Here is a 25,220-nt window from a genome sequence, read left to right as displayed (position 1 = left end):
CCCATGTGCTGGTTAGATTAGCAGGGCTGAGGTTTGGGAAATAAGTACCTAGGCCTAATTCTGCCCTTTTGCCACACCCTTAGAGAAAGCATGGTGTAATTGCTAGAGTAAAGGCCTGTGCTAACCACTTGAAGGAAGTATTTATATTGGGCTAGGCAGGCTCCCTTGCTTACAGATGTAGAGTAGAACAGGAGGGGAAAGGGAGGGATAGATTTCAGAGCTGCAAGAGTTAGTGTGTATACTTTTTGGGAAACAGCATTAGATATCTCAGAGTCATTCACCAACAAATGTACATGGGAGCTGAGACTGGATCACTGTGCCACGTGACAGAGATAAAGTGAGAAATATAAGTTGACATAACATTATGAAAAATTATGAAAAGATAAGTCTAATGTAATTAATTTGTAGTTGACCTGTAAAATTATAACCTCCTCAGAACCTTACTTGTGTAAAACATAACTCATTATTCTCCATTAATGTTGCTTAGTAGATACGCATTGCACATATAAATAAATATCATGCACCCGCACACGCGCGCGCGAACGCACGCACACACACACACACACACACACACACACACACACACACACACACACACACACACACACACACACACACCTCTGACATCCGTGGGTTCATTTAAAGAAGTGTGTGTGTGTGTGTGTGTGTGTGTGTGTGTGTGTGTGTGTGTGTGTTTATAAGAGCTATAAAAACTATTAAAGCATTTTTAAAGGGTGCCCTGTCCATACGGTCCAACATGAACGTGATCCAGAGGCTGATTTTCTGTCCACATTTAAATTGAAATATGTTGACATAGGAAATATACTAATACACCGATATTATTGTATCGTACAGTAACATTTTCTACAGAGTTGTTTTTGCGCGTCTACATTTTACTTTAAGATTAGTTACGAGTTAGATTTAGTTTTATGCCGATGTTATTACGTTTTAGACTAAGCAACTCCCCTTTAATGGCTGGCAATATGAAGTTGCTGAAGTGTCCATACAAGACCACTCGGCTGACAACGGGTGAGCGGATAAGTCGTGTTGCTGCGCGCTGGTCTGGTGTCTGGGGCGTGGGCTGCGACGAAGTCGTATTCGAAAGAACGTTTTTCTTTCCGTTTTCTAAACTTCTGAACCATTGTCAAAATGACTCGAGGAATAGGAAAGTCGCGAGAAGAAACACTTATTGAAATGAGTGAGACCGGTTCTCCTAGTGAGGGTAAGTCTCGAACAGGACCGTTGTTATTTTTTTAAGATGTGGTTTCGGTAATGGTGTTTTAGACGTAGAAATAACTAAGTTGCCAACGATGAACGTCAACTTCGTAGTCACTTAATCACTTTTGTGATTAATCACTTTTGTGATTAAGACTTAATGCATATACATATTCTTTAAAGAAATTATTTTATTATTTCGTATGGAACTGAGGCAGAGTACAATGCACACAAAACGTTGTTACTATTAGTACATCAGATGCAAGATTAGATCATATTTGCTAGGTATTGTTGTTTTGTAGGAAAAAGTAAAATTAAAAATATAATTTTAAACTTTTTCGCTTTTAAGGAATAAATGATCATTATACAGCACAGTTAGGAAGTTAAAATTTACTGAAGATAGTCTATCTGCGGCGTATTGCTAAAAATATGACACTGAAACAAGGCACTTTTATTTACGTAAAATAACCTGTGAGTTACTTTGGTATAGTTTAAGCATCCCCTTTAAACACTGCCTGCCTCCAGATTTATGTGTAAATGGTTACGCGTTCTGTCTGTATCTGTCTGTCTGTCTGTCTGTCTGTCTGTCTGTCTGTGTCGTCCTCTCTCTCTCTCTCTCTCTCTCTCTCTCTCTCTCTCTCTCTCTCTCTCTCTCTCAGTATAGTCATGCAGTGGAAATACTCTTTCACTCATGCCAGTGACTGTTTTCCTGTCAGCTAGCCATCTGGGAAAAAGTAACTAGGACACTTTTTATCTGTTAACAGATATTACAATTCAAATATTACTAGACAAAAGTACTTACCATCAAGTATTAGCAAGATGGCATACATTGACAAATTATTTGTTGTTTTAATTTTAAAAAGCATGTTTCTGCATGTTACAATTTGTGGCTAACTGAACATCAGATAATGCAATAGAAGAACAACAACTAATTATTCAAGTTCAGTTTATTCAAAATTGTAAACTAGTCCAGGTACTTACCTTTTTACATTATAACAACACATTTTTTTTTTACAGTATACTTATTAAACATGGCTTGACTGCACAAGGATAGAGATTATTTATTTAATGTCTTTATATAGATAGACTATCAAACTTGATAGTTAACTTGCAACCAGTTTTATGATTGCAATAACATAGGATAAAGAATGGTAAGCTATTTGACACACTTTATGATCACAGTTACATTTTGGCATTAGTTTTTCAAAACATAGTGAATGTATCTTTAGTGACCTTAGTCACCTTAATCATCACCATGTACATACTTTGAACTCAGTTATCACACACAGCAATCTTCCTTTTAGTATAGAGAGAGCAAAGGGGAGTTTGTATTTAGCTTCTACAGGTTATGGTTGTTATGCTGGTAGTGGTATATGATCTCAAGAACTTTGTTTTATATAGGTAGTCCAAACTCATCACTTTCTGCACCTGCAAAACAACAACCTCTGCACCAACAGTTTCCTGTCGAAGACCGGTGCAGAATTAATTGCTGGTTTCTTTCAAAGGCCTTAGAGAAGGTGGTGAATTGGAAGCTTTCTAACAGCAGTAGAAACTCAGCAAATCTGAGGTTGCTAGTGTAGGAGAAAAGCCACTGTGGCTTGGATCCCCAGTAGAACTGTGATCTTGTTCTTTATTCTCTGCCATCCCTATCTTGCCATTGACTTTCCATGTGAAGGGTGTGTCAAGAGTTAAGAAATAATGAAGAATTACCCTTTTGTGGCAGTAAGGCTAACTATATGAGATACTTTGAAAGTTATATACAGTGACAAAGATTTGCTATCTTAGTGTATGAATAACCTTAGGTATTATAAGAGATAAGTGCAAGGTTTGCTAGAAACATGTCACTATACAATAATTTCAGTACACCCTGAGTTAAAAAGACACTCAATAACATTAATACTAAAGAGACTGAACTTTAAAAACACAATGAGCTTTGTCTTATTCTCAGCCTTATGGAGCATTTAGGCAAAATGAAATAGTGTGACGTGACATGCCCAACATTTCTCCTTTTCAAAATGGAAATTTTCTGAAAGTATATGTGCAGTAGCCAGATATGTCACAGATTCATGGCATTTCAACACTGATTGCATGATGATGGGATAACAGACTGTTCTGTGGAGACTGTGTATATAAGGAGCTAGACATCTAGTGTTTGCCACTGTCGTTGCAAATGTGCCACCAGACCGGTGTTAACCCAGGGAGTACACATGACCATCCCAGGCATGTAAAAACAGGTCTCCAAGACATAATCTGTTTGCTTTTTTGCCTTTGCTTTCTGTAAATGAGCCAAAAATAAGCATTTGTCTGAAAGCAAAGTGCAATGGTTCATATATTAAGTGAAAAAAACCAACCCGGTTACCTCTCTTCAGTTTAAGCCTACTGTTAATCCAATATATTTGTACAATTATTTCCTTGTTTTTATAGTTTATATATTTGTAAAGCATATTTTGTATCACATATACTGTTGAATCTTAATAGCTATTTAAGCATTTCTTTAACTTCTTTGAGGCTCACATTAGAGAAACCCAAGCTCTGTGAAAGATGAGCCATCAAACTGCATTGAAGATTAGGACTCTGGACTGCATAAGAATCCTCAAGAATCCTTGTTACAATAATGGTGTTGCTAATAGCAGTTAAGCATGTCAGTGGCACCATATTATAATACTCTGAGAACCAGTTTCAGAGCATTACTGTTCCAGTGTTGTAGAGGTAGTTGTTTGCTCTAGAGCCATCCAGTGATAACCCTAGGCTGTTGGAGCCTCATATTAACCCAGTTTATGCCCAGAGTAAATGTAAAACAGCAAAAGAGGAACCTTCGATTACTCTGACTTCACATATGAGAAGTTAGTTATTGATGGTTGCTTGGGAAATGTTTGTTTTTCTGAATACCATGCATGTATTGAATCATTTATGGACATGGCCTGGTAGTATTTTCCCAGATTTTGTTTGACTGTATTGATTATGTTAGCATGTAATATGATTACATCTACAGCATCAACTTCTACAAAGGCCTTTAGTTTTGTTTACTCTTCTGTAGTGAAAGACTAAGTCAAAAGTCATAGATGAGTAAGCCACAGGAAATGGCAGGCAGCGTTTGTTTCTCTGCTTCCGGTTTCTGCTTAAAATTCTGCAGCTTATTCTCAGTTCTAAATATAAAATCTAATTTCTCTGAAATTAATACATACCAATTGTAACACAACTCAGTCCTCCTAGTTTATTGTCTTTCTGTCTCTCACAGAGGAGAACAACGGCTTATATCGACAGTTGGACAGTGGTTCGCCTCCACATGACAAGGTAATGCCTTATGAATATGCTGCTTGCTCTATATTCATTACAATAGCCCTTTATTTCCCTAATGCGCCCTGTTGCCAGCCAGATCCCAGAGCCCCCAAGTGCTGCTTCACCAATAACTACAGCCCAGTTTAAGAGCAAGACTCACTGCCTTATATATAATAACCAAAAGCTGTGTGAAATATAAGCATCTTTACACATCCTTATGCATCCTTTTAATTCACTACTGCCAACTGACATGCCAGAGAATGATGTGGCACAAATTTGGGTGCTTGCCAGTCATTTTGTACCCAAGTCTTGTAAAAGCTATTGGGAAGGTATGAGTGTCTCACAAATAGGAGTAAACAAAAGTGTTTGGTAGTGTCACTTCTTATCACGTCTATCATCTTATCTTACAGCCTACCCACTTTATACTTTTATTTGGCTGTTTTTCTTACATGACATGTGACATTGTACTATTTAGTCTTATTGTCTGACAGTATTATCATGGTACATTTCTAAGGCCCCACATATTTTACCAGTCTTTTCTTTTCTTTTCACTAGAAAACTTTTGATGTTTGCAATGTGTGTATAAATAATTAAATAAGTTTGTTAGCTTAGTTATCTGTGTTTTTTGTGCCATACAGGGTGGATTACTCAGCCTGTTACGTATTAATTTAAAATGCTATATATTGTACATATTTAGAAGTTTTTTTAGCCCTTGGCTTTAGGAGGTTTTAGCTTTTTAGAGTAACCTGTTAATAGCACATACAGGAAAATCATGAGAAGTGGGAGAAACAATTAATGTTTTAGTATTTACCACGTGTACACACGTGTGTGTATGCATGCATACGTGTGTGTGCATGTGTGACCATGAAGAGCAGTATCAATGAACAGAAAACGGGGTTTTTTGCTTTGTAAGAGATGATATCTTTCAAAGGCTAGAAGGCAGATAAAAATCCAGCCAACCTCTGACGAAAAAAACTTTATATATATCATAATGTTATTCATGCAGATGCCATAAAGATTTGTGAAAAATAACTTTAAAATGTTATCAGAGATTGTGAATGCTTTTCTATTACAAATCTCTCTATCTCTCATTTTCTTTTTCCCTCTCTGCAGAATGTCACAGGGCATGCCAAAGCTATCCCCCTCTTATTTCGTCAAGGCTCCTTATACTTTTCTCCCCTTTTCTCTGACTTTGTACTCCTTCCCTCTCTTGCTCTGTAGTCCTCAGCAAGTCTTTGTTCAGAGTACTCAGGCTCATTGTCCAAGAACTCCAGTCTCTCCTCTGTGTGTGATCAGTGTGAAAAAGAGCACACTGAACCTTTTCAGCACCTTTCCAGTTTTTCAGGGGTAAGAGGTGTGTTTCTACATGTTCATGTGTGTGTTGGCTTATGCAGGTTATGGATGGTTTTCAAGACATAGATTAATTGTAGAACTTTACAAACCTGCATGATTAATAGAGATTCTCAATGTCTTTTAGTCTAGAATTATGTTCAAATGCGTTTAGAAACCATGGCCAAATTGATTTTGTGGCTGTGTGGCTGGTTGTGTAGGTTTTTGAATTTGGAATTAATTAGTAAAAGCAAATGAGCTATAAACTTCACTGATATAGTATTACAATAATGGTCTTGATGCTTGGCTGCAGTAATGATTGTAGCTATGGCAATGATCATAGCTTGTTAGTGCAACACATGTTCCCTTCTTCTTCTCAGTTCTTAGTATACAGTGAGAGGTAGGGTAACATTTACACAAGAGCCTCATGGGACCGTCATGATTTGGTTAAGGTGAGAAAAAAGTACAGGAGCACTGGGTAAAAATGACGAGCAAGGCTTAAATGGATATGATGGCATTATGATGTTAGTTTTGGCATTATTGCTTCCTTTGCAGGGAATGTTTTATCTAGATATGCAAATAGATACAAAAAGAGCAAAGTTAGGTGCTGCAGAGTTGAAATGTTATCATTATGACACCTAGTCTGACCATTACAGTACATTTACATTGCAGTGAAGCTAGGAGAATCTCTGCCTTTCATTCTTTTGCATGGAGACAGGCAGCAGTTGTGCATTGAATATTATGGGGTGAGCACATTGTGAACCATGGGAAGAGAGCACTGAAAAGTTGAGATTTTCTCAACTTTATGCGAATCTGAAGCAAGTTTCATTGGATGGCAGGCAATCAGCACTGCGAGATACATTCCGTCATGTCAGGCCGCAATCTCAAATCAGTGTTGTGACAAGATGGAGGAGAGGACTATCATTGTTGTGGGAGGTTTTTGTGTACTTTTCAACATGACTCTATAGAAATACAGAAACATATTTTTGAAAAATGAAGCGTGGAAGAAGGGGTCCGAAATAGCTGGTGCTCCTCGACTGATAAGCTTGTTTTGTGTTTTTAGTGACATGCCCCCAAAGTGGCCAGAAGGAGGCTGTTTGTATAATTATTGAAAAACTTCAGTACAGGATTGATTTTTTTATGTCATGGTGGCTCTCTGGAAGCATGATATCCAAGTGCATCTCTTTTTCAAACTTTGTCTGGTTCCCCTACAGATCTGGAGGAAAAGAGCCCTGTTTCTAAAGTATCGCTCCAGGGTAAGCCATGGTTAAGAGGGCTGAACTGAGTTTGACTTGTGGTGTGCTAGAATCTTGTGTGCATGTTTTGGTTGTCTGATAGCATGCTACGATGTTACTGGTTATTGCCAAATAATTCATTTGGCACTTATCTCTAAAGTTTAGAAACCAAAAACACATGACTTCCAGCACTGTTTGTATGATGTCATTTTGTTGTTTTGGCTCTGATCTGTTTGGATCTGTAACACATTGTATACATTTTTCACATGTTAGAAAACCAAATGTATTTGAACAGACAAATGTTATGTTTAGTGTAGAAATTACGTTAGATTAAATAATTCGTTTACATTCATATTACTCTACCCATCATAACTTCAAACTTGTTTTTTGTCCTCAGCCTGAGCAACAGTTAGAAAATTAATTTACTTTGGGCTTGGATTCAGTTACTGACTGAACAGTTAAAAAATGTTCCAAGATAGCATGCTTCATATCATGCTTTCCCCCTATGCTAGTGTCCACACTGTGTGATTGGTACCTCCCTGAGATGTTAAGAGAAAGAAAATTCTTCTGGCATGGAACTTTTTCAGCTTTTGCCCACACATTGCAGAATTTCGCAGTGTACTTGGAAGAGAACGCTGCTCCATTCTACTACAAGATGCATTTTGATTGGCTTGCATCACTTTTTACCAGCTGTGAGAGGAGCTGTTTCAACCTTCTTAACCCAAATGGACATGACCTCATGTACTCTTATAGACCTAAAACCTGGTGTGAAAATGCCAAATTTTTCAAAATGAATTATCTTACTTTAGATTTTTACATGTTTGTTCCTTCATTTCCTTTCTTTGCACATTGCACTGGTATGTGTTTGAGCCTCCCATTGTCAGACACCAAAAACATCCAAAGCAAAGCCTATAATCACATTCAAACATCTTTGGCATTACTGCTATAAAGTCACACTGTCCTAATAATATACAGCAATGTCCTTTTCACACCCTAAATGGACAGAGATGATTCTATTCTTTAATTTGCTCCGTAATAGGGAAAAACTATGATACTACAATGAATATGGGCAGGAGGGCCTTTAACCATTTAGTCACTGTGCATTTGCCAGAACAAATGCAACAAATTATTACTCAAGTGGATCATATACCTTTTGTCTTTGATTATTTGCCACTCAGATCATTAGTAAGAAAAATAACATTCTAGATTCTGATGTTATGAAACTAAGCTACTGGACATTTCCCATGTAATTTTAATCCACTGAAACTTTGGTCCATGTGTGATAAGAGAGCCATTTCAGTCCATTTTAACGAACAGACAGCAGAAGTAAAAAAAAAAAAAAGCCACATTATGATGCTGTAATAGTTCATCCTTGAATTTGTGATAGCTTTTGTAAGTAAACAATAACACCAGCTTTTTGCAGTAACCACTCTTATGCATTATCCACCCATTAAGGAATTACTGCACGATTTAAAGATGGTGTTATTATCTATGTCTCTCGTACATTTGGATTGTGTGGCATGTCATCAATGTCAAATTGATTGCACCAACACTTGTGAGCCGTTATGATGACCATTCTTGTTTTGTTCACACTTGTATTTTCACTTAGAGGAATATAATAGGCAGCACACACACACACACACCCACACACACGTACATGTACACGTACACACACACATATGCACATGTACACACATGTACATAAACTCCCTGTGAGATCTACAGTGTATGAGACCTTTAATTTTGTCTTAGGGAGGAAAAGCAATCATCGCTGAAATAGCCATGGGATACTCCCTTCCCATGATGACAAGTTAGTCTTTAACATGAAACAGGACATGAAACATCAGACAAGAGCCTTTAATTGTAACATAATGGTTACTTATGGCTTATCCCAAAGGGTGGGGCATGTGCAGGTCATATGAAGACATGTGTAACAGCATGCAGTCCTTTACATTGCATATAATGGCCTGCTGGTAGCCTGCATTTGGTAGTGTAGAGTAGATATTGAGTGGTTGCATAATTTTGCAATAAGTAAGGAAATATTCCAAAGACTACGGTGCAGTTGTTCACCTTGGTTTGTGACTTGTTCATGTTTTATTCCCAAATATAGACCCATGCTGTGGTGATTTCTAGGCTGTATAATTAAGGTTGTCTTTAAAGGGCACTCTGATGAGGAGTTGACAGCAGAGACGCATGTAATCTGCAGTATGTAATTATGTGAAAAGAGAGCACTAGGGAGATGCGTTCAAAGGAAAGCACCCTGTTTGCTAGGCCTCAGTGCTTCTGAGCACTGCATACTATAAAGAGTGGGCAGAGAGCTAATTTAGGCACTGGCTACACCAGGGTTCTGGGATTTGTGTGTGTGTGTGTGTGTGTGTGTGTGTGTGTGTGTGTGTGTGTGTGTGTGTGTGTGTGTGTGTGTGTGTGTGCACGTGTGCACGAGGGCACATGGCATGTTCAGAAGGAGTGTGTATCTTATTGCTGCTCTTTTTCCTTTATAAAGCCCAGTTTTCCAGCTGTGCTTTAATCACAGTAATAAAACAGGATCTGCTTTTAGAGAAAAGACCACTAAAAGAGTGAGAAAAGGCAACTAAAGAGGCAACTTAAGGAGTGAATATCTTTATAATAAAAGGAGAAACTAATTAAATTGTTGCATAACCTGTTTATTGGAAAAGCCAGGTGTTTTGGAGGCTGATCTAAATGCAAAACACCTACAATATATGCAAATGATTGCTAAAGCCTCAGCTTTACCTTTGTAAAGAAGATGGGAATGTGGGAAAGTAGAGGTATTTCATGAATTTTAGGCAGGTGCAGGTGTTTCATGAATTGTAATTTTTAATTAGCCTCATAATCTTAGATACATTAAAGCACTGTGTAAAAGATAGACACTACATTAAATATATTTGTGAAGTGCTATCAGTCAAAATGTGCCATGATATCCAGTCAAGGATATGAGCTAGCAGTGTCATGGCGAAAGTTTCCTTGAGCTTGCTGTGATGATGTGAAACATATAAAAACAAACTCCATTGCTGTATAGAGGAGGATATGTCGGAGTTTTTTCCCTTGTAGGTTTTCTTAAGTTCCTCTTTTGTCGTTTTCATGCCTCTAAGCCTCGTCATGACAGTCTCTCTTGGCTTTCTCAGTGTGGTTCTGGCCCCTGATTTTTATAATGCTGATTTGTTCCTGCATTTAATAAAGAAAGTGTTATACAAATAAAATTAAAGGCAATTAAATTTTACTGAAATTCATGTAATGGTAGATAGAAATACAGTTACTCTATTTGCTGTTAAATGATCCAGTTGCATATGCGTCAGCTTTATTTCCTACTTAAATATTCATTCACATATATTTTTCTTTTTTTTAATTAGAAAGATATATGTTGTTTCAGGCTCATGTTACTTTATGCATGGAAGAATAATCCCAATCAGGTCTGCACAGAGATGTATACAGATTTTAAAGAAGAAAAAAGGGAACTGGTATCAGATTGACCCTGAGCGTTGGCCGGAACCCTGATTTCAGTCATCCGGGACTTGTTCCACGTAGCAGGGCAGGCTGCGCCCCTCATCCCCCTCTCTTCCTCTCTTCTCGGAGTGGTTTTCCGAAATCAAATTACCCGGGCTGCGGCAGTGGTGTTCTGCTGGCAGGATGATGTCATCACTCCCAACCCCCCTCTCTGTACTGTGAGGGGCAGGACAAGCCCAGGCTCACTCTGCTGATGCATGCTGAGGGGCTGATACATGCAGCATGGAATGCGGCACACATGTGAGGGTGTGAGTCTGGTCTGTGGGGGTGCACGTCTGTGGCGGTCCTCTCTGACAGCTAGCACGGAGGAGGAGGATCCGAACTCATTTAGGAGGAGGTGCTAACTGCTCTGTTAAAGCAGTGACCGGTGGACAAAAGCAACATGGAGGAGGTAAAAGTGTTCCTGTGTCTTTTCTCCTCCCTCCTCCATCCGCTAACGGGTGGACTGGCCTCTAGGGAATGAGATCATTTTCATACATCGATCTGGGCATGCATTGCTCATTGCTAAATGGTTACAAAGCACTATTGCTAATAGTGTGCATTACTGAGGAAACTGTGTGTGTGTATGTGTGTGTGTGTGTGTGTGTGTGTGTGTGTGTGTGTGTGTGTGTGTGTGTGTGTGTTCCACTAGGAAGGAATGTGGGAGTTGTTGCCAGGGGCTTCCAGCAGTGAGGACTGCCTCTTCCCTTTCTTTGTGTTTAGAATTAGAGGAAAATGGCTTCCTTGTGCATAGGAAGTCTGTTAACTTAGGCTCTGGACTTGGCTGCTATCTTGTTTAGTCCTTAGCCTTTGGGTTTACATCTCCAGCAGTATGTTGGTGTGTGTGTGTGTGTGTGTGTGTGTGTGTGTGTGTGTGTGTGTGTGTGTCCGAGTGTGTGTGTGTGAGGGAGCCAGAGAGAGAGAGAGAGAGAGAGAGAGAAGCTACTAGCAACATTTGTTTATTTGTGGAATGGGGTGTCTGGCTCATAAAGTGTCTCACTGTTGTTTGGTACAGTGTTTTGGGACTTGTAGCCCTTGAGAAACAGCTGCAAACCCAGCTGTCTGACCACTCTCTTTAGTGGCTGTGTTTTAGAGCAGGTGGAGGCAGTCTCATGCACAAAGGGCCGATGTGCCTTCATAAAACTGCAGCTACATGGGCTCCTTATGGAATTTAGAGATGCTTGTAAGTATGGCTGTAGCAATAGATTATTTTAGTAATATATATTTAGTAGTATTCTAATGATTACTCTGTTATGTAATTGAGCAATTGAGATAAGAAATACTTGCTTTATTAAAGAGCAATAGTAAATATACAAAGAGAATTATATAAGACATGTCTCTTAAAATGAACAGGTAATTGGTTCTATTTTAGGAAAATCAATCAATTTATTGCTTAAATTGCATTCAGGTACCTGTCGAAACTAAACCTAATTTAGTGTATTTAAGTGCCATATTATATTGTGGGCTTTAAATAAAACATTTTCTGAAATGCAAAAACAAATAAAAAATTAATTTCAAATTATTTTTAAAAAAGGTATACATTATACTTTTCTTGTGACCTTTATACTTTTCAATGTTTGTATAGAACATCCATTTGTGAACAGAGTCATTAAACATTATTTTGACGGAGTGTAACACGGGGAGGCACAGACAAGATGTGTGACACACAACAACATTTATTTATACGCACGAAAGAACGTAGCGCTCAGGCTATCGCAAGATCAAACACTGACCATATTCACGTTTACACACTTACAGCTTCTCTGGCTTTGGGGCAGATGCCTCAGGCTGTGCACCAGCTATTTTGCCTGTCTCTGGGGCAGGGACTGGTGATACCTCCTTCTTGCTTCCTTGAGGCTTGTGCTTAGGCACACGAACCCTGGGGCGGTGAGGGAATGTCCTCAGATGACGCTGTGGCCTCTCTGCGAGTCACACGGGGCAGTTTGCTAAATCTAGTGCGGCGTGCCCTGGGCAGAGCCTTGGCCGCCGGAGTCTCGTCGCTCTTGGTATGTGCTGACCACGTGTCCATCAAAGAAGGGGAATCCTCGTGGAGGGCCTCCTCTACCTCCATCACGGGATCCTCCAAATGTCCGACCGGAGGCTGACGTCCTGATAATCCTCACTCCGCTCATACTCCCCATAGTCTTCCTGGTAGTCCCAATAGTAGTAGAACCCCGCAGAGTGCGACCCTGGAAACTTCGTACCAGCTCCGGTAGTCCATCGAGGGTTTACTTGTGCTAGATTTGTTAACCTAGGCCCAGTCAAGTGTCTGTACAGAACATTAGCAGGTGCTGGCTGTGTATGCCTGTGTTTATATATGCTGTTTGTTTGTCCACTTCAGATATTTGCTGTGGATTTTCTGGGTTTAGAAAATATAGAGGCATTTTCCCAGCTGTAATAGGTACTAGCTTGTGTTAAAGGAATGTACAGAGAGTTTGCTCAATTAATTGTTTTGTATTTTACATAGTGTCTGTGCATGTGTGCAGGTGGATAAACAGCATCAGAGTAAAGACTCTGTATATTTCCGAGACGGTCTCCGGCGGATAGACTTCATCCTCTCATATGTTGAAGATAAAGATGGAGAGAGAAAAGAGGTGAGAGTTCACTGAAAACACACACACACACACACACACACACACACACACACACACACACACACATATATATATATATATATATATATATATATATATATATATATATATATATATATATATATATATATATATATATATATATATATATATAAAACTTCAGTTAAAGAAATTACAAAAATATCAAGGATCTCAGAAATGTAGCAGGTTAAATAGCTCAGATTTTTTTATTTTATTTTTAATTTTTTTTGCAGAAGTGCTTGTTTTCCTGAGTAATTGCTGTAATATTTCAGGTTCATATATCACTTAATATAAATTAACCAAAGCTATATGGCTATTAAACCCCATCAAACTCTCACATTGTCTAGTAACAAGTCTGGTGTTATGACTGCTCTGTTGAGTTTCACACTGGTGTGTGATTGCGTCAGAGGTGAGAGGTCTGGGTGTACTTACACAGTTCTTTGCCACAGGAATTGATGCATGTGTATTAATACCTCGTCTCCATAGTAATAGAAAAGTTCATTGCTGGGACACATTGCTGGTCTTCATGAAAAAGTATGTTTTATACACAAAATGAATGTTTTTATTGAAATGTTTCCTTTTTGGTCACTGAAGGTCAAGGTTAGGTTTAAGCATAGCATTGTGTAGTTACTGCATAGATTACTGCATAATTCCCATGAAGACAGCAATTGTGATACACTGGAAGTGACATTCATCCTCCAAACCATTCGCATTAGGTTCTGTGGCCTCCCAGTGAAAGTGTAAATGGGTCTGTTCTGTATATAATGATGCAGGAGAGAAGGAAGATCTATGAGGCTAACCTAAAGAATGTGGGACTCCAGCTGGAGCTTGAAGACAAATCGGTGAGTGAGTGTGTTCTATAACTGTAATACAAACATGGCATTAGACAGTCCAGTGGTTCTGGTCACTGGATGATTGGCCTTCTTAACCTAACAAGATCGACACTCACATTTGAGCAACAGAAAAAAACTCAGTAGAAAGAACTAAAATGAAGGAAAAGTTGACTCAGTGTTGTGTTGTTGTATTTAGGAATTGAACAAGTCAAAATACTAGCATTAGGCCACAGTCTCAACCTACTATGAATCTCTCAAATGTGTGTATATTATCAGGAGTCTGAGGATGGAAAGACATATTTTCTTAAGATCCACACTCCATGGGACGTGCTAGCCACCTACGCTGATGTACTGAAGATTAAAGTGCCCTTTAAAGTCAATGATGTCCCAGACAACCACGAGGCTCCAGCTTCCTGGCTCTTCACTCCGTTGCGCTTGCCTGATCATGTCATGCACCCTGAGCCAGATTACTTCACCTCACCTTTTGACAAGAGCAAGACTGACTTTTTCCTCATTGATGATAAGGAGACATTTTTCCCTCCCTCTACACGCAACAGGATAGTAAGGGCCCATTCATCCTAGTGTATATACACTTTGGGTTTAATCATTTATTAAAGATACTTTGTGGCTTAAGCCACTGGTGCTCTTAGCAGCAGTATCATTTTTAGAGGAAGCCGAACATGTGTATGCTGGGACCTCATTTATTTGACAGCGCTGTGTCTGTACAGGTCTACTACATCCTGTCCCGATGTACCTACAACAAGGATGACAAACTCAATAAAGACAAGCGGGGCATTAAGCGTCTGCTGAACAATGGAACCTACACTTCTGCCTTCCCTCTGCATGACGTAAGAGCCTCTTCAACAGGCCCAAGTGCACCATGAGAAAAGAATGAAATCTGTTTCTCTAGGGTGCCTTGCTCCATTCAAAGCCTGCAAACTGTTTTATACCTTCAAGTTATGTTTTGCCTTAAGAGCAACAATTGTGGTGTATGTGTGCACACACATGTAGTGCAGGTACTGGACCAGGTCTCGGGACTCTAGCTGTGAGAGTGAGAGATATAGCCTGTATCGCTACTGGGCCCGGTTCCTCCGTTTCTACAAGGAGCAGCCACTCAATCTCATCCGGTGAGAGCCACAGGGAGAAAAGTACACACACACACACACACACACACACACACACACACTTCCATCTTAAACAGTATGGTTGCCGTGCTGTAGGAGATATTATGGAGAGAAGATCGGTATCTATTTTGCTTGGCTGGGCTTCTACACGGAGATGCTCTTCTATGCTGCTGTGGTGGGATTAGCCTGCTTCATCTATGGAGCTGCCACGTACCATGACGCCGTCTGGACGTGAGTGACAATAAGAACTACTTCTTCGATTTGAATAAACAGTATAACCAGGCTTGATGTAGCCATAAAAATTAATTGACTAATATATTTTCCAGTAAAGAGATCTGTGATGAAAACATAGGTGGAAACATTGTCATGTGTCCACTCTGTGATAAAAAATGTGGCTATTGGAAACTGAACAGTACCTGCAATTCCACTTGGGTGAGTGGCATTCTGCTTTTCATTTACTGTTCCTGAAAATGACCAAATAAAGTCTTAACTGTAAAGTCATAGTAAACTGTAAAGAGTAAACAGTGCTTCCCTCTATCTTTTTCTGACAGCAATCACACCTCTTTGACAACACAGCAACAGTATTCTTTGCTATATTTATGGGTATATGGGGTGAGTCATTGAGTCCACATGACAGTAAATATATACATGTTTCTTTTACTTGTGGGTTGTCACCCTCTGGTGTCATAAAAGTGAATTTTTTCCAACCTCCCAAAGAAAAAGGCCAAAAACACTGACATATTTGAGCAGCTTGTGAGTGGTTAGTGCCTGACTAGAGAACGGCATATGGAGGCTAACAGGCGCTGAACACTTTGTGCAGTGACCCTGTTCCTGGAGTTCTGGAAAAGGCGGCAGGCCAGGCTGGAGTATGAGTGGGACCTCGTGGACTTTGAGGAGGAACAGCAGCGTCTGCAACTCCGGCCTGAGTACGAGACTAAATGCACCAGCAAACGCCTCAACCGTGTCACCCAGGTAAACATGCTCTCCTCGAACAGTGGCTTTTTCTGACATTTAAGATGTTTCAAATGCTGAGTATTATTATTGCCATTATTGATATTATTTTATGGCATAATAATTGTATGAGCATCTATTCCTATTAATGTTCTCATTAATGTTCTAATTAATTTTTAAGTGCCTCTGAATATTATGATATTGATTTCTGGATGTTCACATACTGTACAATATTTTGCTTGAGTTATTGCTTTATATTAGACTTAGAAATTAAGAAAATGTGGAGAGAAAGAGACAGAGAAAGAGAGAGGACATTTTAAGATAATTATTTGTGCCCCAAAAGACTTGTATTGTAGTGGTTCCCTTCAAAAAATATTTGTGTTTTCTAAAACAGACATAGACCCAATTCGCTTCATAACAGACCTGAACTGGTTCATTAGCTAGTTATCATGCCCTTCATCAGCTTGAATCTGGCGAGTCAGAGCGGGGAAAACCCAGACATGTGCAAAGGGGTGTTTCTGCAGCAGGGATCAGGAAGCTTTACTTTAAAGCCAGAGCCCTGCTCTGACTCAATAGCCTTTGTAACTGGTTGTGCATTGATTCTCTGTAGGAAATGGAGTGGATTCTAGACCAGACACTTGCTGATTTATTAGGCAAGGTCTTCCTGTGCTGGGCCACTGTGGTCCTGTGGGTAAGACAGGAAGAGCAGAGGCTGTGTGGGGGGGGGTGTGTTGTATGTGATTCCACAACACCTTAAAACAAGCTAAAATTCTCCTACATATCTGGTGTGATTAAAGCCCTATTTGGATGGAAGTTAACTAGACATGGGGTCCTAAGTTTCTCATTCAATAGATGCTACTTAATTTTTTTTCCATCCGGAATGACCAAGTCGGTCTTTGATTCTTTGATTCACAACTGATTTTCATCAAAATTAGAGGTGGGCTCAGATTTTTAGACCTTCACGGATACAAACATTTGAGATTGTGCGTGCAGATGGCATCTCGTATTTAAAAAGATGATTAACCTCTGCTGGGCAATATGCATTTCAGTAGCCCTCCACCAGATATTTACAAATAGCAAAACGAAAATTGTTTTGGAAACTTGATTTGGTCTAGGTGGTAAAACCTTGACTGCACACTCTACCTGCAAAAGCATTATCAGGAGGAGAAAGAAAATAAATCAGAAAAGTGAGATTCTGCAGGCTGATAAAGGGATGCTATAAATGTCAGCTACAGTTATAAACCATAAATTTTATGTTCACATATACACAATATCAACTTCTTATTTTCTATAAATAATGACTAGCTGTAAAATTTCAAGTTAAATACTGATCAATTAATACTGTAAATGATTTGTTTATATTTAAACCAAGTAATTTAACATTATTAATTTACCATTATATAAGTTGCCACTTGACCCAAACATATGGGTTTGTAGAAAATACAACCCACTATAAACTTGACCCTCGTGTGGTAATTATATTGCTTTCTGAATGCAAGTTTATCACTGAGCAGATGTGATAAACTAATAAACTAATTTAACCAAATGGGGCTTAAACTAGAGGAGAGGATACAGGTGGCCTAGAATCGTGACCCTCAAGCTGTACCTTTAGTGGTTCTCTGGGGGCTAACGCATGCCTGGTCCTAGGTGTGTGGTGGCGGTTGTGCTGTATGTTGACTGCTTTATTGCCTGCTTTGCTTGCTTGTTGTGTAGGAGATGGAGCCTTACTTACCTGTAACAAGTAAGCTTGCTCGCTCCTGCCTGTCCGGGGCCACCGTCTTGTTCTGGGTGAGCATCAAATCGCTATGTTTTGGAGTAATACCTCAACTTTCACATATATCCCAAGGACAGTCGTAAACAATTCATATGATCCTTCAATAGACAGAACTGATGTTTGACCTCTAAAATTCACACTTTTAGATTCTTACGATATATTTATTTGACAAGATAAAAATAGAAAATTTCATCCAAGACTACAAAATTGTGTTTGTCTACAAGGACAGAACAACAGCAAAGTTGAAATGAGTAAAGAAATAAGCAAAGAGAGGTAAAAACATTTTTATGTCTGTGGAAGGATACTTTATGCAGCATGTAAGACAGGTTTACTTATCTTTTTGGATGTTGTGTGGTGGTGCTGTGACCAGCCTGCATAAATACCACAGGATATTTTTTCATACAATCAGATTTAAGTCAGCATACTTGAATATTTGAAGATAAATACCTTTTAAGCTTTTAAATTTGACTTCTATGCTGCCCCTGTTCTTTTCATTAAGATCTCTTTAATCATAGCGAGTATCATTGGAGTGATAGCCTACCGGCTGGCCGTGTTCGCTGCGCTGGCCAGCTTCATGAAGGACAGCCCCACCAACAAGCTGGAGGTGGTGGGCTCACTCATCACCCCACAGCTAGCCACCTCTGTCACGGCCTCTTGCATCAACTTCATCATCATCATGATACTCAATTTCTTATATGAGCGTGTGGCCATTTGGATCACAGACATGGGTGAGTTACAGACTGCTTATTGTTCTGTGTCCAGTGTTCTGTTTGTTCTGTGTTCTGTAAGTTGTTTGTTCTGTGTGTTCAATGTTCTGTTTGTTCTGTGTTCCGTATGTTCTGCTTGTTCTGTTCTGTTTTTTTTTCTGTGCTGTTTGTTCTGTGTTCTGTTTGTTCTGTGTTCTGTTAGTTGTTTGTTCTGTGTGTTCAATGTTCTGTTTGTTCGGTGTTCTGTATGTTGTTTGTTCTGTTTTTTCTGTGCTGTTCTGTGTTCTGTGTTCTATTTGTTCCGTGTTCTGTTTGTTCTGTGTTCTTTTTTCTGTTTTCTGTTTGTTCTGTCTGTTCTGTGCTCTATTTGTTCTGTGTTCTATTTGTTCTGTTTTCTGTTTGTTCAGTGCTCTGGGTTTTTATGGCCCCAGTAGGCACTGTAACAATGCAGGCACAGTAAATAGAGGATGACACACAGGTTCTCTTTACTGTTTAATATATAGTGGTGTGCAATCAAATGATTTCGTTTTGATTTTTTATAAGTTTTTTTCTTTTTAAAATTAATTTACATTTTGAGAACTCATTTTACACTCAGATGGTGTGCTTTCTCTAAGTATTTGCACTTGTGCTTCTCCACAGAAATCCCTAAAACTCACGTGGAATATGAGAACAAGCTGACTGTCAAGATGTTCCTCTTCCAGTTTGTTAACTACTATTCCTCCTGCTTCTATGTGGCCTTTTTTAAGGGGAAGTTTGTGGGCTACCCCGGAAAATATGCATACATGTTCAATGAATGGAGTGGCCTGAGAAATGAAGAGGTAGATGTGTATATCTTTCTTGCTCCACTATGTCTAACAACAGTGCATTTTTCAGACAACTGGACAATACCTTTATAATGCTGTGTGTGTCTGTAACCTGCACTTTGTAGTGTGACCCTGGTGGCTGTCTAATTGAGCTGACCACTCAGCTGGTGATAGTGATGGCTGGTAAACAAGTGTGGGGGAACATTCAGGAGGCCCTGGTTCCGTAAGTGGTTCGTTAATACCGTTTGATCAGTACCAACATTTCAATTTCAGTAGTAATATTGAAATTGATATGTTGGCTATCTAGACATTATAAATATTAGTAGTTTTTATTATTAAATATACCTTCATTAATTAACAAGTACATTCAAATATATTTTAGGGGTAAAATAATATTAGTGAAATATACATTGATTAATTATTAGTGTGTGCAATCGATACATGCAGGGATTCAAGCCTTTATATTATATACAAAGAATTATATTCATGTTTGTCAGTTGAGTAATGAGGAATGGGCTTGTAAAAAACTTGCAGATATAAAAACCAAAACAAAACAAAAGGAGAACTTGCCAAGTTCTAACATCACTGTGATCAGTCAACAGTAGAGAATGACCAATTTGCTCTTTTAGATGGCAGGACTAACTGTTGCATCACTTCAGCTTAGGCCCTTTACATAGGCTATCATTAATACCAGTTTCCAAGGTTACAGATTTTACAAACATGCCTTACTTTATATGGCTAGTCTAGTTCTGTAGATGTAGCCACAGTAAATGGATGAGCTCTCTCTCTCTCTCTCTCTCTCTCTCTCTCTCTCTCTCTCTCTCTCTCTCTCTCTCTCGTGTGTGTGTGTGTGTGTGTGTGTGCGCGCGCAGTTGGCTTCAGAACTGGTGGAAAAGCAGGAGTGCTCGCAGTCACCCTGAGAGTCTGTACAGCCGTTGGGAGCAGGACTATGATCTGCAGAACTTTAGCCAGTTTGGCCTTTTCTATGAGTATTTGGAAATGGGTAAAGCACACAAACATCTTTAAGCAATACTTAGATTCTAGAAAACCCTAGTATACTAACATTTTTTACAGATAGAGGGTGCTGTTGCCATCTTTCTTAGGCATTTACCATTGTTATGTCTGTTTCGTTTCTTTCATTTCTCTTCATTTTTCCCTTTTTATCTTCTTGTCTCTCTCTTTCTCTCTCTCACTCCAGTGATCCAGTTTGGGTTCATCACACTGTTTGTTGCCTCCTTTCCACTGGCTCCTCTTTTGGCTCTGATGAATAATATTCTGGAGGTGCGTGTGGATGCATGGAAGTTGACCACCCAGTTCCGCAGGCCTGTAGCTGCGAAAGCCCACAGCATTGGAGCCTGGGATGAGATCCTCAACATGATCGCCATATTTTCTGTAGTTACCAATGTGAGTTAGACGAATGGCTCTTAAAGCACCTGTCTTTTGGTTTAGGTTTTCCATTTTGAATTTAGAGTATTTTTCCACCTATTGTCTTTCATTTATTTCTCTTGATCAGGCTTTCATTGTGGCATTTACCTCCGACATGATTCCTCGGTTGGTGTATCTTTACGCATATCACCCAGGCACTGAGCTCACTATGAAAGGCTATATCAACAATAGCCTGTCCATCTTCAACATCTCAGAGATCCCTTTTAAAAACTCCCCTGATCCCAGTGAAAACCCTCCTTGGTTCAGCAGCTCTGTTACCACATGCAGGTTCGTGTGTCGTTGTGCAGGTTTGTGCATGAACACTTACCACCCATGTTATTAGAAACCCCTCCCTTCATTGGCCACACATCTCCAAATAAATTATTCTAATAAAGTGGGTGATGAATGTATGTAAACACACAACTGCTACTTCAAGTGTAAATATTTATCGGTGAAAGTCAAACTTTGAAATAAGTATGCGTGGGATGTCATGGGTAAAATGTGTCTTTGTAGGTATCGTGATTACCGCTACCCTCCAGGCCATGAGCATGAGTACTCCCACACCATGCAGTTCTGGCACATCCTGGCAGCCAAAATGGCCTTCATTATCATCATGGAGGTGGGGCCTTCTTGCAGTGTTCACTGTGATTACGCTTTTAAACAGTGTCAAGCAGCTCTTGCCTTCAGCCCCATCATTCATCTCCACCCTTGTCCATCTCTCTTAGCACGTGGTGTTTGTGGTGAAGTTCTTTGTGGCTTGGATAATCCCGGATGTGCCATCGGACGTGAAGGCTCGTGTGAAGCGGGAGCGTTACCTCATCCAGGAGTACCTGCACAACTATGAGGTGGAGAAGCTGAAACTGCAGCTGAGTCAGAGCGGAGACCAGTGCATCTGTCCAGAAATAGCCTCCACTGTGAAACATGAAGTGCTGTCAGAGTGCCTGACCTAGCCCAGGCTGCACCACACCTCCCTTTACAGTTGTGACAGTGGACGTGGCCTATTTTACGCCCTTAACTCAGCTATGGTCACAGACTGATCTTGCCCTGACAGCTCCAAATTCAAGTAATGCTCAAACACAATGTGAAAGTACTAACCTAGAACCTTAGACGCATATTGATTTGGACATAGAAGGAACTGTTTTTTGTTTTTGTGTTGTTTTTTGTTTGATTGTTTTTTTTGGGGGGGGGGCAGGGGGGGGTATCCTGTTCTTTCTGTGCTTACTCCATCCAAGTTAATTTTTACTTTGTTTAGACGCGTCCCATTTTATTTTTAGAACAGTCTTTTACAGTGGTTTTATTTGGACATGAAAGTTAAAGTGATAACCTAAATGAGCAATCTCACTGAGGAGTTTGATATGTAACACACAACATATTTTATTTTTGACCTGTAGATCCAGCCATACTTTTCGGGGGGGGGGGGGTTATTGTCTTCTTCTTCAATCTGCCCAAGTTCTTCTTAATTTAATGTACCTCCACTTTTATTCTGGTTTGTTGCGACAGTCTTTGTTGCTTACTTTTCTACTTGTGAGTAATCTGTCTCTTCTGGATATAGGTACAGTTAGAACCATTATGCAACCAAAGACAAAATGCCTTAAATACCACATTTGTCCCTAGCTTGTAAAAGAAAAAATTGCATCAGTAGATACCTGGAAGGGTAAGACTTCTTAATTAAGAAATTAAGAAAAATAAATGTAATATATACATGGTGACTAGGACAAACTTTTATTTATTTTTTGCAAGCTTGTGTATCTTTCTTTGTAAATACATTATACGTATAACAGGGAAAAACAACTGTATGATCTCAAATAATTAGCACTAAAACATGATATTTTCAACATCAAGCTGCCAAACATTTCCCACATCACTACAAAAAGTGCCCTTTTATAAGACAGCTTTAATTTTCTGTAAAGCTTACAGTAGATCGTTGCCAAATAAGTGCAGATGCATCACGTCTTAAGTGCACTGTGTCTGTAGCCAGGTGATGCTGGCAGTGCATTCACACTTTTTTTTAAAGCGAAGACATTTCATCTGATGATGGTTGAAGGCAATCAGCACCTCAAACCCTGCAAATCCAGCCATATCTTAATATTCAGAGCCAAAGTGTTAGCAGAATGAAGGGCAAGCAGCATGTAAATTATGACTGAAAGGGTAAGAAGACCACACTAATGGCTTTTAATGTGCCTTTGTTTATGTACACATTTATTCCAGCTCTAATCATGGTGACTCTGTGAGTATATTTGTTTTTCTCTCACTTTATTTAGCTTTTGTTCATTTACGGGTCAGGGGAATAAAAATTGTGTAACTTTTGTTTTGCACAAAGCACTTAATGAATAGGGGGTTTGTTCACTGAATATGTCAGGGCAATTAATGTATTTACACTACAGTATCAGTGTTATAATATATGAAATTAAGATGGCATGTATCAGTGTGTATCAAAAGAGATCAGTTCATATGAATTAGTGCAAAAACTTTGCCAAGTCAATCCTGTCTTTAATTTTCAGGTTTCCTTTAAAGCAATATAGCACAGTAAAATCGCAAAGTGAGTGTGACAGAATACTTGTGCTAACAGTTATGGTGAGTCAGGTTTACTATGAAGGAAGATGGCAGTTCACAAGGGTGTTTCCTTTGAAAATCTAGACAAATCATTGCTGTTCATTGGATGGATGAAGTTATTTGTGACTTGAATTCTACAGACTTTTTATGCGCTTATTGCTTTTTCATTTTATTCTTAGATATTTCATTTTGCCTTTGATTATAAAGGAAATATGACAAATTATTTAAGGAGTTCTTGTTTCCAGCATGTTTATTTTTTACTTGCTATGCAGATATTACTAAACTAGACAAACAATTGTACGCAAAAAGACACACGTTAATGCTGTACTATACAATTGATGCCTATAATGTTCTATTGTATGCTGGTCTAGGCCCTCTAAATGGATACTGTGAGTCCAAGATGGACTTCCATTTGTAAAGATAATCAAATCATTAAATTCATTTTGTGCAAATAAGTGATTGTCTCTTTTTTGCACTTATCTTACATCTTCTGATAGTTTCATTCTTCTGTTCTAGATACCAATAGATCACAAATTACATAATACTGGAATTAAAGCTGTTATAATTAAATTGAAAAGTCAGTTCCGTGGTTTTCCATAGTTTGCTTCCTCACATAGCAAACTATGCTGTCTCAGTGATTAAATATTTTCTTAAATTATTGAAGGTCTAATCGTAATTTCTATTTTCTCAGAGTAAAAAAGGTTTCTTCCTGGGAGTTTTGCTGCTGGGTCTCCCTCCCGAGCCGCTTTTCCCTCTGGGCTTTCTCCTGCCACCTGGACTGTAATAACCACAGTACCCTGTGTGTCCACATCCTGGCCATGGCCGACACCTGCTAACCGTGGACCCTGCCCTGCCCTGCCTCATCCACAACTAACTGGCTGGTATGCCGCGGTCATTGGGCTTGGCTTTCTCTACCACACCTGCTTTACCTCAGCATATTTTTTATGACCTGTGTGAGCATGGACTGCCACCTTTCCATTGTTCACCCTCGTTGCTCTCCCATCCTCTTCAGCCACCGGTGGGCTGGTAAGTTATGCATTGCTGCTTGGCTACTGGCCTTAATAAGAAGCCTCCCAGAGGTCCAGCTGACCCACACACAACACTGTCAGCCAGTTAACAAGACAGTCTGCAGCATGTATGTCTTCATGGAGAATGTGAAAGCGAGCTTACCTTATTCGCTGTGTTGTTTGTACCTGGGCTTCCTGCTACCATTTACTGCCCTGAGCTACTGCTACATATGTAGTGTGTGCCGGCTGCACAGGCAGTCTTACCTGCATCTCAAGGGACTGGCTTGGGTGCTTGGCCCAACTGTAGTCCTGTTTGGACTCTTCTTTTTTCCATATCATGTCAACAGGAATGTGGTCATTGGCATGACAGCAGTGGCACTGGACAACCTGTGAGTCGGGAGCGGCCGTCCTTGCATTTTCGATGGAGATGTGCCTCTCTGAAGGGAACTACAGGCAACTCTTACCGAGCTATGGAAAAAGCCAGGAGTGGAGGCTGATACACAGGGGGAAAAGGTGTGGAGGAATCTTCAGTTAGGCATGTACAATTACAGTGAATGAGTCACCAACGAAACTTATGAAACTAGTTGCTCAGTCCTGTAGTGCCCACTTGTGGTTATTTAAAATTTAAACTTTTTTTCTTTTCCTTCTTTCTTTCTTTTTACATGTTATTCTTTTAAAACACGCTTACATTCACTTGTCTGTATTTTCTTTTTGCTTTTTCACCTCAAACAGGAAGAAACAGCCACACTAAGACTGCCTTCCTATTTTCGTTTCTTAGAGAGCCCCAGAGACCCTTACTCGAAGGGCAATCTGGTTTCCATGGTACCGTCTCTGCTCTGCAGGTGTAAAATGGGACTAGTGAAATGCAA

At 39.5% G+C, this 25,220-nt stretch overlaps 1 protein-coding gene and 1 pseudogene across 5 annotated transcripts; both read left to right on the top strand.

The window, feature by feature from the left end:
- The first annotated feature begins 1,022 nt into the window (after positions 1–1,022).
- Positions 1,023–23,799, top strand: ano5a (anoctamin 5a). Of its 5 annotated transcripts, none has more exons than XM_027003176.3 (22): positions 1,023–1,222; positions 4,454–4,509; positions 5,716–5,841; positions 7,038–7,079; positions 13,046–13,153; positions 13,948–14,016; positions 14,284–14,568; positions 14,736–14,855; positions 15,019–15,134; positions 15,228–15,362; positions 15,458–15,563; positions 15,683–15,743; positions 15,952–16,103; positions 17,796–17,870; positions 18,356–18,584; positions 19,203–19,381; positions 19,492–19,589; positions 20,239–20,369; positions 20,565–20,770; positions 20,880–21,079; positions 21,305–21,410; positions 21,517–23,799. In XM_027003176.3, the coding sequence occupies exons 1-22, from the start codon at positions 1,150–1,152 to the stop codon at positions 21,739–21,741; spliced, it is 2,898 nt and encodes a 965-aa protein (XP_026858977.2). In that variant the 5' UTR covers positions 1,023–1,149; the 3' UTR covers positions 21,742–23,799. The 5 variants fall into 5 exon arrangements, with proteins under 5 accessions (XP_026858977.2, XP_081568072.1, XP_081568073.1 ...); XM_081711946.1 differs by lacking the exon at positions 17,796–17,870 and adding an exon at positions 16,693–16,773; XM_081711947.1 differs by lacking the exons at positions 7,038–7,079; positions 17,796–17,870 and adding an exon at positions 16,693–16,773.
- Positions 23,725–24,909, top strand: LOC145657617 (P2Y purinoceptor 3-like; annotated as a pseudogene).
- Positions 24,910–25,220: the final 311 nt, after the last annotated feature.

Source organism: Electrophorus electricus, chromosome 4 (assembly GCF_041902795.1).
Source record: "Electrophorus electricus isolate QZ-2024a chromosome 4, ASM4190279v1, whole genome shotgun sequence".
NCBI lineage: Eukaryota > Metazoa > Chordata > Actinopteri > Gymnotiformes > Gymnotidae > Electrophorus > Electrophorus electricus.
The sequence above is the reverse complement of the archived record's forward strand: the minus strand, read 5'-3'. Positions and strand labels throughout refer to the sequence as shown.